General features: G+C 35.8%; 1 protein-coding gene across 13 annotated transcripts in view; it reads left to right on the top strand.

Annotated features, from left to right (window-relative positions):
- LYST (lysosomal trafficking regulator) overlaps positions 1–17,144 on the top strand; it is a 217,585-nt gene that overhangs the window by 149,669 nt on the left and 50,772 nt on the right. For all 13 annotated transcript variants that reach the window (XM_017953559.2, XM_017953541.2, XM_017953553.3 and 10 more), the window contains 10 exons: positions 391–567; positions 1,141–1,217; positions 1,356–1,544; positions 3,844–3,989; positions 4,078–4,174; positions 5,211–5,272; positions 6,739–6,794; positions 10,708–10,860; positions 13,999–14,243; positions 17,001–17,067. In XM_017953559.2, the coding sequence (XP_017809048.2) occupies positions 391–567; positions 1,141–1,217; positions 1,356–1,544; positions 3,844–3,989; positions 4,078–4,174; positions 5,211–5,272; positions 6,739–6,794; positions 10,708–10,860; positions 13,999–14,243; positions 17,001–17,067 (1,269 nt within the window). The remainder of the gene's footprint in view (positions 1–390; positions 568–1,140; positions 1,218–1,355; positions 1,545–3,843; positions 3,990–4,077; positions 4,175–5,210; positions 5,273–6,738; positions 6,795–10,707; positions 10,861–13,998; positions 14,244–17,000; positions 17,068–17,144) is intronic.

The raw sequence follows: 17,144 nt of genomic DNA, 5'->3' as shown, positions 1-17,144 counted from the left end.
AGAAAGAATAGTATAATAAATACCATGGAATGATCACCTAAATTTAACAGTTACTATTTTTATTATATTGACATCATTTCTACTTTTTCTGAACTATTTTAACATATATATGGAAATTATGATATTTTACCTCTAAATTCTTTTTTAAAAATATTTTCCTATGTAACCATAACATTGTTACATCTAACAAAATTAGCATTAATCCTCTGTCATCAAATATTCAGTGCATAATCAGATTTCTGTAATTATCCTCAGAATGTCTTTTGTAGGTGCTTTATTCAAATCAGATGCAACCAAATAAATCTAGCAATATAATTTAATTACTATTAAGTAATTTAAATGTAAGAATTAAAATTCTAAATGACTAAAAAATTATTACTTTTTTTAAAGCATGGAGCCAAGTTAGTTTTGTATTTGTCAGAGTTGATACATAATCACCAAGATGAATTGACTGAAGAAGAGCTAGACACAGCAGAACTACTTATGAATGCTTTGAAGTTATGTGGTCACAAGTGCATCCCTCCCAGTGCATCAACAAAAGCAGACCTTATTAAAATGATCAAAGAGGTGAGTCAATGAAACCATAGTACTTTCTTAGGAGATTCCATCATAGATAAAGAATGATTGACATTACTTTTTTAAGAACAGAGTATCATTGATGATGAACTTGAGGTGATTATTTTATTTTATTTTTCCTATATACTGTACTGCTTTTTTCTATGAGAGAAGAAAAATAGGCTTATTTTAAGGAGCACTTTGTTCTCTGTGGTCATCAGTATCCATTATCGTTAGCCTTCAGTGAAGGGAAGACTTTTAAAGTGACAAGCAAGCTGAAACATACCTTGAGTTAGAGGTTTTTAATGAAAAAGCAGAGTAAGGAGACAAGCGACTATGTAAACTCATCAGGTTTAGCAACCCTGGTTAACCATTCTACTCTAATTTATGTGACCTAAATTGTATAGACACAGAATTATAACATATAACATTGTTTAGATGGTTCATTTATTTTAATATTCTGGTCTCCTAGGGACAATCGTTTTTCCTTTGTTAACTGGGTTTTAAAATGAGTTTGTTGGGCTCTGTGCCAATGTTAGGTGAGAAATAATAAATTTTATATAGTATATTATCTAAATATTTTAGGAACAAAAGAAATATGAAACTGAAGAAGGAGTGAATAAAGCTACTTGGCAGAAAACGGTTAATAATAATCAACAAAGGTAAGATTTTGTATGTTCCAAAGGCGTGTCTTTTAGGAATCTATTAGATTTCACATATACTTTTAGTTTTAAAGTATCATGTTTTGATAAATACGTTCCATGTATTCTTAACTATGGACAATCTTATTATTTGTTTAGTCTCTTTCAGCGTCTGGATTCAAAATCAAAGGATATATCTAAAATAGCTGCAGATATCACCCAGGCAGTGTCTCTCTCCCAAGGAATTGAGAGAAAAAAGGTGATCCAGCACATTAGAGGAATGTATAAAGTAGATTTGAGTGCCAGCAGACACTGGCAGGAACTTATTCAGCAACTGACACATGATAGGTAAGCTGCGGGAGGACGGTTAAAATTGTCTTCCATGAAGATTTAAGATATTGATGTTAAACTGAATTTGTATTCCAGAATTCAGACTCATAAAATCATTTCATTAAACTTTTTTTTGTTTAATCATTTGTGATTTTTTTCATCTTAAAGAATAATCATACGAGTTTTTTTTTAATTCTGGGGAAGAAAAGTAATGAGAGGCTCATTAGCTTGTCTAGATGGTAAAATTGGCTTAATTTAAAAATATGGTCTTTGTAAAAGAATAGAGAAATCACTGAAACAGGATGATTGAGAAAAATATATTTTTCTAACTAATTTAAAATATGTATTACAAATAACAAAAAGAGGGAAATTAGGTATTATTCTCCAAATTTGGTTAAGGTAACTGATTCATGTGACTTTGGTGTACTAACATACACTAAATATTAGACACTAAACTAAATTCCAAATGGTTAAAAGAATTACTCAAAAAGTTTATAAAGTAGAAGATAGTAGGATATTTGTCAGCTCTTTGAAGGATAGATGACTTTCTAGAAGAAACTGCAAATAAATCAATAGATTTTAACCTTAATTTTTTCCAGTGTGTTTAACAAACATAACAACAACAAAAAAGCCTGGAAATATATTTTCAGCAAATAAAGAGTTATTTTTATTGTTTGAAAAACGTATACAGATTCTAAAGTAAAATATTATGATCCCAGAAGTTTGAATGAGCAAAAGGCATGAACACATTCCTCACATAAGACAAAATGAGTTACCAAACACATGGGAAAATATTCAATATTGCTAGAGGCTAATTTGGTTTTCTAGAACCTTTAGATACCACATTTTACTTTTTATGTTAAAAAAAATTTTGGCTGTTAATATTCACAGCAGGGTATTAGCTGTCCTTACTGAGAACTTTGGTGGCATTGTACATTTTGACAATATATATTAGTAATCCTAAAAACGTTTTACTTCTAGCTTCAGTTATCCTATTTTAGTGATTCTGTCCTAAGGAAAATATTCAAAATATAGAAGGCAGGCCAGGCACAGTGGCTCACACCTGTAGCCTAGGACTTTGGGAGGCTGAGGCAGGAGGATCACTTGAGCCCAGGAGTTCAAGGCCACGGTGAGCTATGAACATGCCACTGCACCTTGGCTTGGGCAACAGAGTGAGACCCTGTCAAAAAAGAAAAAGAAAAAGAAAATAAAAGTTTCCATCTCTGCATTATTTATGCTAGTGAATGAATTAGAAACAAGTTATATATTAGCAGTAATATGGTTAAATACATTACAGTGCATCTGCCTTCATATTGGGCAGCCATTCAAAATAATGAGATAAAGATAATACTGTTTCTGTAAAATAAGGCAAATTATAGAAAAATGATCATAATGATCATAACTACAAATTAAAAACAGATGCATGTTTTTTTAAAAAAAGATAACAACCACTACCAGTATTTTGGTATGTTTAGGGTATGAATAAGGGTGGGTTTTTTCTCTTATTTATTTCTAAAATTGTATTTAATATGTTTTTCCTGTCTTATTTCATCTAAGATATAAATTTATTTTAAAATCTTTTTTAAAATGTGATTCATACCACAGAAAGAAACTGATTTTATTTGTTTCATTAGACAGTAGGCAAAATGAGGCCAGGTCAGGTGGCTCATGCCTATAATCCCAACACTTTGGGAAGCCCAGGTGGGTGGATCACTTGAGGCTAGGAGTTTGAGACAAGCCTGGCCAACATGATGAAACCCCATCTCTACTAAAAGAATACAAAAATTAGCCGGGCATGGTGGGAGCCTGTAATCCCAGCTACTTGGGAGGCTGAGGCAGGAGAATCACTTGAGCCTAAGAGGCAGAAGTTACAGTGAGCCGATATTGTGCCGCTGCACTCCAGCCTGGGTGACAGAGCCAGACTCAGTCTCAAAAAAAAAAAAAGTAGGCAAAATGGGAAATGTTAAAAATTAATTTGGAAAAAAATTTTTATCTAACCATATTAAATGCAGCATGTTGTATTACTAAAGTGTTCATAGTAGTCATTATATATCTTTTTAAAAATTTAATAGTTGAAAGAAACTGGAAGCAGATCTTGCCTTCAGGTGAGGAACTGGGAGACTGGGATTCAGGAGCAAAAAGACACTTAGATTTTATTACTTGTGCTTGTATATGCATTCCCTGATCAAATGTATAAATATTTGGAGTTTTAAAATGAGCAGATCAGTTGTGACTTATTCAATCTCTGTAATGATTTTTTTATAGCTACAAGTCCTGAATGATCACTTAAAACACCCTTTAATCTTTTTACTTGCAGAGCAGTATGGTATGACCCCATCTACTATCCAACTTCATGGCAGTTGGATCCAACAGAAGGACCAAATCGAGAGAGGAGACGTTTACAGAGATGTTATTTAACTATTCCAAATAAGTATCTCCTTAGGGATAGACAAAAATCAGAAGGTAATAGTGGCTTCTTAACTCAACATATAAATATAGCAGAGAACTATGGTCATTAGATAAAGATAATGTTTACTTTTCTCCTCAACAGATATTGTCAAACCACCACTCTCTTACCTATTTGAAGACAAAACTCATTCTTCTTTCTCTTCTACTGTCAAAGACAAAGCTGCAAGTGAATCTATAAGGTAATTTTGAATCCATAGACCTTCACTCTTTCATGAATATACAACAGTTTATTGTAGCGTTTATGTAATATTTATTTTAGATAATGCCATCATTTTTAGAAAAATCCTAAACAGGAAAGGCTCAAGGGAGGACAAGGTTATATGGCCAAAATCTAAAAGGAAATGACATTTCTGATAGCAAGGGTTCATGGGATTTCAGTCATCATGTTCTGGCCCTTGTTAGTATACATATATATATACACATACACACACACACACATACAGACACACACATATATACACACATATACATGTACACACACACACACACACACACACACATATTTTGTAATTGACTGTTTAACATCTCTGTAAAGTAGATAGAGCTGCCGGTGGTATCATCAAGAGGCGATATAATGTAGTGATTAAAGGTTCAGATTCCAGTTCCTGCTCTTACTAGCTCTTTAATCTTAGACAAATTACTTAACCTGTCTGTCTCAGTTACCTCATCTATTAAATGAAGAAATAATAATAGGCACCATAGCATTGTTGAGTATTAAGTATGTTATTATATATTAACTATTGATAATATTCTCATTGTGGTTGTTATACCGATTTCATAGATAAAAAACTGAGATGCAAAGAAGAAAATTGGCTAAGAACACAAAGGAACTTTCTGATTCCAGATCCTGTTTTTCCTAGAATACTAGGCTTTTTTTAAAAAATGTATTTGAAGTATCAGAGGTGTGAAACAATGTTTGCTTATTTACTAGAAAATATAAAATATTGATACATCTTTTAAATAACTTAATTTATATATTCTGTCTACAGGTTATAGGGATTATTAGCCTTTTCTAGGTGTTTCAGTCATTTCTCTTCAACTAGAATGTTAAAAAAGGAGCTAATATTTTCATGTGGGTTTCAACAAGATACCTCATGCTATTGGAGCTCTATCTAGTCTGCTTTGCAGAAATCTTTTACTAGGTAAAATAAAGCATGTACTCTCTGAAATTGGTCAAAGCATTTAGTCATAGTAATTTTAAATATGTTTTGACAGAATAAATCGAAGATGTATCAGTGTTGCACCATCTAGAGAGACAGCTGGTGAATTGTTACTAGGTAAGTCAAATTTTGAAGAATTTTGCACATATTCACCCTGCCTTATTTATTCTTAGATTATTTAAAGTGTTTTTTTGACACCATGCCATTAAATTGGATAAACTTTCTGTAGTATCATATAGGCTAGTTTGTCTTAACATTATATGTGATTGCATATGACTCATGAATGTGTAGAAATGATATCTTATGTTCTGAAAAGCACATGAATAGCATTTTAATTTTTATAAGATTAAATTTCTTCATGAATATGCAATTTTATATTTAACCGTTTCTTTTATTATATGCCAATTTAGATTTTTTAAAGTGAAAAATTATTGGTATACTTACCTACTATTTTATTAGATATAACTGTCCATAAGAAATATGTCTACTTTAAGATTGTTCATAATTTATATTCTCTATTGTACTTCTGAGAGAAAGGCCAAGATTGTTAGTCCATGGATACCTATATAGTTATATTTGGTTGGAAATTTTATTCTCAAAGTATGAAGGAAAACAATTATACCACTTGGCCTCTATTCCCTTAAAGAACCAATTTGTATGCTGTAGGCTAGGTTCTCAAAGTGTGAGAACTCTGAATTAGTAGCATCAGCATCTCATAGGAGCTTCTTAGAATTGCACATTCTCACGCCTCAGTCCAGACTTGATGCATCTGAAATTCTGAGGGTGGGACCCAGCAGTCTATGTTCTGATGAGCCCTCCAGTGATTTGATGTACCTTAAAATTTGAGAATGAATGTTGTAAGCTACAGCCTCCAAGGTCCAAGATGTGGAGCTTCAAGCCTGGTGGGACTGAGCCCCACCTTCACAAGGATGGAGGCAGTACCCTTCTCTGAGCTAGCCATGCCACTAGTTCAGAGTCCACTCAGTACTCAAGGGTGATGAGCATGCAGGGGGCAGAACTTCAGAGAAGTTCCCAATATTTTAAAACGCGATTTGGGACGTGGGTTAGCAACAGCCAGCTTATGAAACAGGAAAAAGTTGGGGGCTATGTTTAGGGCCTGCTCTACCCTATTGAGTGTCTCAGTCTGCAAAATAATTAAGGATTTCCCTTTTGCTAGATAATTTGGTTTACCACTTGACTTCAATTAGTGTGTAACAAAATAAAGCAAATCAATATCCTTGTAATGTAAGAGTAATGGTAATAATAAATAGCCAACATTTATTTAACACTGAGCACATAAGCAGTTTGCATATATTCTAATTTGATTCCCATAGTAGCTCAGTGAAATAGAGCTCCCTGCAAACTTTTTTTTTTTTAAATAAAGAAATTAAGACACAAAGAGGTAAAGCAACTTGCCCAGGACTTCATGGATACTATTCAAAAATATTTATTGAGTGCTGGGAACTGTGTCTAGGTAGTGAGACTCAAATTCAGACCAAAGGACTCTAGAGACCATGCATTAAACCATGAATGGTAGTGTGCACATGCATTTTAAAACCCTTATATCCAATTACTTTCTGCAGGTAAATGTGGAATGTATTTTGTGGAAGATAATGCTTCTGATACAGTTGAAAGTTCGGTGAGTAGAAGCTTAAGTCTGTATTTACATAAATCTAGACAGATTCCAAAACTGTATCAATTCCGTATAACTAGAGAGAAGGAAGAGCTATTAGAGTTAATTATTTGTCACTCTATGTATAGATTGGTCTGAGTTCCAAACATTTTTTAAAATATAATTTTAAAAAGAAGACTGTGCCATCTCCTCTGGCTCATGGCCCAAGTCTTATAGCAGTTAATGTAAGTCATATTCTGAATGCTCCTATTATATCAATTTATGTTCTTTTCTTCCTATTACTATCCTCTGTTGCAGCAAATATCTACTCCTTGCCACTCCCAGTTCACTATCAAGTACCTTTGCCTTCAGAAAGAAAGGAAAAATATTAAATAATTGAATAACTTAAGTAATTCTGATATTCACATAGCTTAATGATAATTGTTATTATTCTAGACAGACTGGTATTAATCAGAAAATAAAGATTCTTATATTTTTTGTATAATAAAGCTTTTATTTGAATTATCTTTTATGCCATTAAAATATTTTTTGAGATTCCTGTAATAGAAGTAAGCTTTTTGTTTCAGAGAAGTTCTAAAGCCAGGAATTCCTAAGGATATACTAAATGAGATTATGTGTGGTTTAATTATCAATATATATTTTATTTTAAATAAATTAGGCCAGGCATGGTGGCTCACGCCTGTAATCCTAGCATTTTGGGAAGCTGAGGCAAGTGGATCACCTGAGGTCAGGAGTTTGAGACTAGCCTGGCCAACATGGTGAAACCCCGTCTCTACTAAAAATACAAAAAAATTAGCCGGGTGTGGTGGCAGCACCTATAATCCTAGCTACTCAGGAGGCTGAGGCAGGAGAATTGCTTGAACCCGGGAGGCAGAGGTTGCAGTGAGCCGAGATCATGCCACTGTACTCCAGCCTGGGCAACAGAGCAAGACTCCGTCTCAAAAAAAAAAAAAAAGTAATGAGTGAAAACATGAGGTTTGGTTATAAAATAAATAATGTAAAAAAATTCATGAACATATTTAAAGTAGTCAGATATATGAACAGCATTCTTTTCTGACTTATATAGCAATTACCACAGGGTTTGTCCCAGATAGTAAAATATAGTTATGTTAATTTTCAAGATGTATCCTTTTATCAGCCAAGGAATGTAATAGTTGATGTATGAGACAACTTTTTTGTGTGTCCAAAAGATGACAGTTTTTCACCTTAAAAATTCTGCTCAATTTGTGTTTAACTCCATTTGACATGAGGTGACAGAAGAGTCTGAGTCCACCTGTTGAATATGTTGGTTTATTTTCAGTGCTTGAGGATACATTCACAAATACTTGGTCTGGGATGACACCATTTAATTTTAAGTTAACTTGCATGCTATAAATGTATCTTATGTTTAAATAAAGAGGAAAATTTTTTTAAAAATCTAAAAATGCCCTTGCTTCTTAATAGACAGAAAAATCCTTCCTTCCTATGTACTTTTGTAGTGTTGGTTCTTCTTATATAACATTTCGTATCTTGCATTGTGTATGCAAATGTGTGTACAAATGTTTCATGCCCCCTTTTTGACCTATACAGATTTATTTCATGCAGAGCACTTAGCAGAGCACCTTGTGCATAGGTGGTTAATTAATATATGTTGAATGAATGTTGAAACTAAACAAAGGAGGAATTCAGTTTTAAGTATGAAAATATTACATTTTCATTAAGATGTCTTATTTTATTCATGATATATTCCCTGCTTTTACTTATAAAAATTATTTTGGACCAAGAACAATAGTAAAACACACATAGAGTAGGATAATTTGAATCTAAAAAAAATTTAAGGTTTTGGAAAGTTAAAGAGCCTGGGATAAAACAGTTCTTGGCAATTGAGTCCTAAATTTGCTCTGAGCTTCCTGTTAGTCAACACAGAAGAGTAAGTAAGTGAAATTTTTTAAAAAGGAAAAAAAACTGATTAAAAAAAAGAAAACTAGGATGCAGGTTGATATGAGGAGATACATTCTAGCTAGTTTTAAACTTTAGTAGAAACTTCTTTCATTATTTCACTATTAAAAGCATGACTTAATTGTAACTGAATACATAATTTATATATTCAGTTACAAAGACCTAGATGCACTTTTTAAAAAGTTTTTCTTGATTTTGTACTTTGGGAGGGACCTAGTGATGGCAGGATGTGTAGGCCCTGTGGTCCCTACCTCTTCATTTCAGAATGTGGGGATTTGTCTGAGTACACTAGGATTAATACTCTCAAGCAGATTCAACCTTCCAGTGATTGTTTTCTCATCTTCTTTTCTTCTGTTGACCACCTAGCAGGGGAATGTATCTATTTGGTATGTGTTGATCTGTCAGCTTACATTCGGTGGGGCTTTATTTGCAGAAATGCCCCATTAGTTCTAGGAATGCTCCTCCAGAGATTCCGCTTTCCCTTTGCTGGATGACTTGGAAGCATGAGAACTGTTTCAAAGCTCGGGCGTTTTCAGGCCATCCAGACGTGGATTTACCCTAAATCTATATGATGGCAGGCCCACAATTATGAATTCTCAGAGAAAGGCTTTTTTTTCTGTTCTCTAGGTTCCAGGCCAAAAGAGACAAGCTTGCGTCCTGGTTATTTCCCTTTATTTTTATTATTTTTATTTTTATTTTTTTAAGACAGAGTCTCACTCTGTCACCCAGGTTGGAGTGCAGTGGCGTGATTTCGGCTCACCAAAACCTCCGTCTCCTGGGTTCAAGTGATTCTCCTGCCTCAGCCTCCCGAGTAGCTGGAACTACAGGTGCCTGTCACCACTCCCGACTAATTTTTGTATTTTTAGTAGAGATGGGGTTTCACCATGTTGGCCAAGCTGGTCTTGAACTCCTGACCTCAAGTGATCTGTCTGCCTGAGCCTCCCAAAGTGCTGCAATTATAGGCATGAGCCACTGTGCCCGGCCTATTCCCCTTTATTGATGCGCACATTTGTTTGTCTAATCTTTCATTAGGCATCCCTTCCTAGGTTTTAGCTTTCTGAAGCAATCTCAATTCCACACCCCGATTCTAGGGGGCCAAGGCCTCATCTTCTGTCCTCAAGTTGCTGTGAACCTACATCAGTTCGTTTCTGAAACTGGGGTATGTGCATACATGCATGTGTATGCAGACACATACAACAGAGCAACCAGAGTATCACTCCCTGCTTAGTGCTGATTTTCCGGTTCCTCTACATTTTTGACCCCTGGGGATGTCATTTCCCTTGTTTTCTTGCAAGCTCAGCTATGTATTTAAAAGGATATTTGCTTAGTAAAAGAAGCCAACCTGAAAAGGCTATATACTGTATGATTTGAACTATATGACATTATGGAAAAGGCAAAACTCTATAGAGACAGTAAATAAATTAGTGGTTGCCAGAGGTTGGGGAGAGGAAACGAGGGATGAGTAGGTGGAGTCCCAAGGAGTTTTAGGGCAATAGAGCTATTTTGTATGATATCGTGATGGTGGATACATGTCATTATACATTTGTCAAAGCCCATGGAATGTACAACACAAAGAGTGAACCCTACTATAAACTGTGTACTTTATGTAAGAAAAATGGTAGCAATATTGGTTCATCAATTGTAATTTATGTCCCATACCAAATGCAAGATTTAATAATAGAGAAACTGTGAGTGCAGGGCCAAGGGAGGGGAGGATACATGGAAATTCTGTATTATCTGCTCAATATTCTGTAAACCTAAAACTAGTCTAAAAAATAAAGCCTATTAATTTTTTTTAATTTCTAAATTTTATCAAGCATTTTGAGGTGTTTTGCATTGGGAGAGTTTTCAGGTAATCTTATCTGCCATCTGCCACAAAAAGATTTTCTGTTATGTTTTGATGCTTTTTAAAATCTAAAATTAAAATTAATTATTTATATTTCTGGCAAAACAAATATTTTTGCCTATTTCTTTGTCTTAGAGCCTTCAGGGAGAGTTAGAACCAGCATCATTTTCCTGGACATATGAAGAAATTAAAGAAGTTCACAAGCGTTGGTGGCAATTGAGAGATAATGCTGTAGAAATCTTTCTAACAAATGGCAGGACACTCCTGTTGGCGTTTGATAACACCAAGGTAAATTCACCCTTATTAATTGATATATATTGTTTAAGTGCTCATGGGCCAATGTAACTATACTCATACTGATTACATGAAGGTTTACTGAAATCGAATAAAAATTGCCATATTTCTTAGTCCTGATTAAAGTGAAGCCTTTGTTATATGAGGATTGTCTTTTACCTCCAAAATGAGGTAAATTCTGATTCCCCCAAATGACTGAAAGGAGTAATTTAAACTTGCTCAGTGCTGTAGCGGAGTCCATCTTTGACAAACTCTCTTGACCTCTAATCCTGTCGGCCACCATTTCTCTGCTCTCCTTTATAGAAAACCTGTTGGGGAAAGTTGCATATGCTTGCTGCCTCCAGTTTTCTTTTGAAATGCTTCAGGCAGACTTTCTTCTCACCACTCTCGTCAGGGTCATTGGTAACCTCTATGTTGCTAAACCCCTAATGTCATAATCTTTCTTTGTCCCCATTTTACTTGACCTATCGGCAGTGTTTGACCCAGCTGATTTTTCTCTCCTTAAATAAAACCTTCCTCCCTGGGCTTCTGGGTTACCATTTTCTCTTAGTTCTTATATCTTACCCCAGCCATTGCTTCTCAGTCTTGGTTGCAGACACCTCCTTGGTGTGTTGCAGGGCTCATTCTTCAGACCTCTTGTCTTCTCATCCAGTCTTACGACTTTAAAATACCATCTGTATTCTAACAATTTACAAATTTATGTCAGTACCCAAACCTCTCTCCTGAATGCCACACTAATTTAACTCCTGACTGGTGTCTCCATTTAGAAGTCACTAATTTGCATCTCAAGCTTAACCTGTACAAAACTGAACTTCTAATCTTCCCCCCAAAATTTCCTTCCAGTTTTCTCTATCTCAGTAAATGACAACTCCATCTTTCCAGTGCCCAGGCCAAAACTCTTGAGATTATCCAAGACTCTTGTTCTTCTCTCATCCCCTGCATACACTCTCTTAATAGGTCCTGTTGGCTCTGTCGTCAGAATACATCCAGAGTCTGACTGCTTCCACTGCTACCATCCTGGTTTAAGCCACCATTATTTCTTGCCAGAATCATTTACAATAGCCTCCTAACTGGCTTTCCTGCATCCATACTGTTTCTGAAATCCAATAAAAATTGCCATATTTCTTAGTTCTAATTAAAGTAAAGCCTTGGTTATATGATTATTTTTGACCTCCAAAATTGTGTTAAATTTCGATTCCCCAAAATGACCGAAATGAAGTAGTTTACACTTGCTCAGGGCCAGGCACAGTGGCTCATGCCTGTAATTCCAGCATTTTGTTTTGGGAGGCCAAGGCAGTCAGATCATGAGGTCAGGAGTTCAAGACCAGCCTGGGCAACATGGTGAAACCCCCATCTCTACTAAAAATACAAAAATTAGCGGGGCATGGTGGCACATGCCTGTAGTCCCAGCTACTTGGGAGGCTGGGGCAGGAGAATCACTTGAACCTGGGAGGCGGAGGTTGCAGTGAGCCAAAATCATGCCATTACACTCCAGCCTGGGCAACAGAGTGAGACTCCATCACAAAAAACAAAACGAAACAAAACAAACAAACAAACAAAAACAAAAAAGAAAAACCTTGCTCAGTGCTGTAGTGACTTTCAGCTACAATGACTTTGACAAACCCTTTCTTGACCTCCAGTCCCTTCACTACCATTTCTCTGCTCTCCTTTATAGAAAGCCCCTTAGCCCCCCTTCAGATTGTTCTCAACACAGCAGCTAAAGTATGTTGGACCATATATTTTCTCTGCTCAGAGTCCTTCAGTCACTTTCATGTCACATTCACTTGAAGGCATCGTCCTTCCAATAACCTGATAAAGCCCTGGATAATCTCATACCTTGTTACCTCTCTGACATCATTGTCTACCATTCTCTCCCTCACTGTTTCCTCCATCCATGCCTTGAATGTCAGGCACACCAGTGCCTTGGGGACTTTGCATTCACTGTTGCCTGGAATGTTTTTCTCCTTAGAAATCCAAATGATTTGCTTTGTCACTTTTTCAAGTTTCCTGATCAAATATCTTCCTATCAGAGAGACCTTCCTTGACTCTATAAAATAACCACCCCTCCCTCTCCACCAAGCATCCCTTACCTCCTTTACTTTGGTCTGTTTTTCTCCATAGAATGTATTAGCATCCAGCATTTTCTGCCTCTCCCCAGTAGAATGCCAAGTCTTTGCTTTGTTAAGTTCCAGTTCTTCAGAATTTTGAACACTACTGGTATGTAGGTATTCAATTCATATTTGTTGAATAAATGAATGCCTCCTTTTCCTTCCAGGGCTTGGCTTATAGTCTGTCATAAATTCCCTTCTGTGGACCTTAGCATCAACAATTGGCAACCTTCAGATTTAGGCTACAGGTTTAGGATGATCTGTTCTCTGTGGTTTTGCCTGTTCCATAACTACCAGTACATTTCCTCATTAAGTTCACACTCTCATTATCCATATCTGTGGCTCTTCTTCCTATGTTTGAAGCATATGCCTGCTTAGAATGGGTATTTCATATCTGTTTTTAGCAAAGTTGTCTTGTCTGTTTTTTTCATTTATTAGCAATCATTATATAATTGCTTTAAAAGAACCAATACCCTTTTTCTGTGACAAAACTATTGTGAATCTCTAAAAAAGAGTTTATGTTTTCAATCAGTAGTGAAAATCAAATATCCTATTTACATAGGCTACTTTATTTAATTCTTATGAGAGAAATATTATCACTCCCATACTATAGACATGGTAACTGTAGCACTGAAGGTTAGCAGGTAAATAGACCAGATCTGTCCAATTCAGAAGACCATGCTGTTTCTACTATACCATATTGCATTTATTTAGAATGAGACTCTTCTTTTTTCCTTATTTTTTTTTTTAGTGTCTTAAGTGACTTTTCTATACAAACTTTTTCTTAGAAGTTTTTTATTAACATATTTCTCCAGCAGCAAAGCATAGTGGTGAAGAGCCCAGCCTTTGGAGGATGACCTGGACTTGAATCTCAGTTTTCTACCCATTAATGTTACTGAGAAAAAAATAATTTCTTGAAGGACATGAGATTTGTAACATGTCTATAATGTCATGGGTTCTTTGCAGAAAAGTGCCTATAAGACTAAAAATAATATCTGGGGTTTTTTTTCTACTTCCCTTTTAGGTTCGTGATGATGTATACCACAATATACTCACAAATAACCTCCCCAATCTTCTGGAATATGGTAACATCACTGCTCTGACAAATTTATGGTATACTGGACAAATTACTAATTTTGAATATTTGACCCACTTAAACAAACATGCTGGCCGATCCTTCAATGATCTCATGCAGTATCCTGTGTTCCCATTTATACTTGCTGACTATATTAGTGAGACACTTGACCTCAATGATCCGTTGATATACAGGTAAGTTAAAAGAACCTTTAGGGTTCATCTATTCATATGTTGTATTTCTTTATTAAAGTTTTTATTAGGAAAAATTTCAAACATGCATAGAATAGAAGAATTATATAAGAACCCAAATACCTATCACCCCAGTTCAACAGTTGTGAATTATGAAGATTTTTGCCAAACTTACATTATCTTTTTTTCTTATTTAAGGCAAATCACAGACATCTTGTTATGTCACTTCTTTGTTCTGCAGTATGCATCTTTTTAAAAAATAGAACACCTTAACCACAGTGCTATTATCACATGTAAGAAAATTGACAGTAATTCCATGATATCATCTAATATCTAGTCCATTTCCAAATGTCCCCTGATTCTCTCAAAGATAGTTTTTTATAGTTGGTTTTCTTGAATCAGGTCCATTATCATGTTTGGTTGCTATATGTCTGAACATATACCTAGAATCGCCTTTTTTTTTTTTTTTTTTTTTTTTTTTTGAGATAGTGTCTTGCTCTGTCACCAGGCTAGAGTGCAGTGGCACGATCTTGGCTCACTGCAACCTCTGCCTCCTGGGTTCAAGCGATTCTCCTGCCTCAGCCTCCCACATAGCTGGGACTACAGGCGCGTGCCACCACGCCCAACTAATTTTTGTATTTTTAGTAGAGACAGGGTTTCACCATGTTGGCCACGCTGGTCTTGAACTCCTGATCTCAGGTGATCCACCCATCTCAGCCTCCCAAAGTGCTGGGATTACAGGTGTGAGCCATCACGCCTGGCCAATTTCTGAGTCTTTTTGACAAGACCATATTAGTTTCCTTGCTTTCTGACACAACAAAACATCCAAGGCTCACCTTGTCTGTTTTCTTCTAATACATTTAGAAGAAATGAGAGAATGGGAAATCAACATTTTGCAACCTCTAGTGAAATAAGTGATTCAAGCAATAATCATCAGTGGATTAAACCATTAGGTACAAATTCAATGGGAGCCTGAGCCCGCAGATCAAACTGAGCATCATTAGAGTGGAATATCATAGGCTTCCTGATACGATACAACATAAAGCTCACTCCTCTCAACCATGCAGAATGAGAAAAAAAAAAAAAAAAAAGGAAAATATATATAAAGCTCACATCAGCACCTATAAAGGATTCTTGACAAATAAAGAGTTGAACCTGAACCTAAGCAAGACTTTTCCAGTCTCTAGGAAATACAGGGGTTATGGGAACAAACTAAATGATGTTACAGGAAGCAATCAGAAAATGCAGAATGTGAAGCCTCCAGCAGAATAAATGACCTGGTTTTTCCAACAAGTCAGTGTCAAGAGAAAATAAAGAGAAAAAATACACATAAAAAATAATGGCTGGCTGGGCGCAGTGGCTCACGCCTGTCATCTCAGCACTTTGGGAGGTCGAGGCAGGTGGATCACAAGGTCAAGAGATCGAGACCATCCTACTCTACTACTAAAAATACAAAAATTAGCCAGGCATGATGGTGCATGCCTGTAGTCCTAGCTGCTTGGGAGGCTGAGGCAAGAGAATGGCTTGAACCCGGGAGGCAGAGGTTGCAGTGAGGTGAGATCACGCCACTTCACTCTGGCCTGGGCGGCAGAGTGAGAGACTCTGTCTCAGAAAAAAAAAAAAAAAAAAAGTAGGCAGCCATCTTAAGTGATTTTGCTCTATTTTTAGATGTTAATTTGTATCTATTCTATAAAACTGTTTTTACTTTTTAACAAAGTTTTTATGATTAGAAAAATCTCAAAGACAAAATTAGTGCACTTAATACCACTAATTTCAACATTCCTAGAAAATAGTAATTTATATTTAAAAAAAAAAAAAAAAAAGATGTGTCAACATGTGGTTAAGCAGACCTGGTTTGACTCACTGAAATTTAGGTAAATCTTGCTGTCGGTCAAGGTTGAAATCCAGGTGGTCCATGCCTGTGCCAGACCAGATGGTTCCTCAGGCAAAAAAGCCTGCCCTTCTTCATCAGAGCTTTTTCTTTTGCACCTTCAAGTGCCACGCAGGGACACAGATTCTGATTCTGACACAGAATCTGACACATGATTCTGTAGCTTGTAAAAGTGAGGATTCATTCCTGGAGGGATGAGGATTCATTCTCCTGCTTCAAGGAATGGTGTCGTGTGGTTCACATTCTCTGAACACCAGCACTGACACCTTTGTACGCGTGCATACATACTCTGCACTATGCACAGTGTATCACTCACCATCTACTAACTAGGTAGCAAAATATTTATTTCAGTTCTCACTCTCCAAATCTCAGCTTGGTCATTTTGAGCACGTGTTGTTTCTTCAGTTTTTACTAACTAGGCTAGTAATTACACAGCATCTTCCTCTGTTCCTAAGTTCTGTCGAAACTGTCCTTCACTCTACACTGCCTAACTGGATGTAGAGTCTGGAAAATGGAACACTAACTTTCAGGGCTTGGTCTAGGAATCTGCTCCCACAAGCAGCATCAGTTACGATTCTAGAGGAAGCTGCAGAAGGGAAAGAAGGATAGTAGTAGCCCTTCTTATTAATGCTACCTGTAAGTCAGGAATTCCTAATACTGACCTGGCTCTGTGGGGAAAATTCTACCTTAATTTCTGAAATCATAATTTTGAATGGTGACTGTTAGTTGCAAAACAACATGTTTAAGCAGAGAAATAAAGGCGGAGCATTTTGTTGACCACTTACCAACTTTCAAGATGCAGACATCTAGGGAGCTTAATCTTGACAGTATCAAAATATTTAATTTTTAAAATTATCCTTTTCTTGTAGAAATCTCTCTAAACCTATAGCTGTTCAGTATAAAGAAAAAGAAGATCGTTATGTGGACACATACAAGGTAGCTTTTGTTTTTACTCATACTTTATTAAATGAAAAATTGTGTTTTGTTTTACAGACTTGTGTTTTACCTAATTT

This window comes from Papio anubis, chromosome 1 (genome assembly GCF_008728515.1).
Source record: "Papio anubis isolate 15944 chromosome 1, Panubis1.0, whole genome shotgun sequence".
NCBI lineage: Eukaryota > Metazoa > Chordata > Mammalia > Primates > Cercopithecidae > Papio > Papio anubis.
This window is presented reverse-complemented; position numbering and strand designations above follow the sequence as displayed.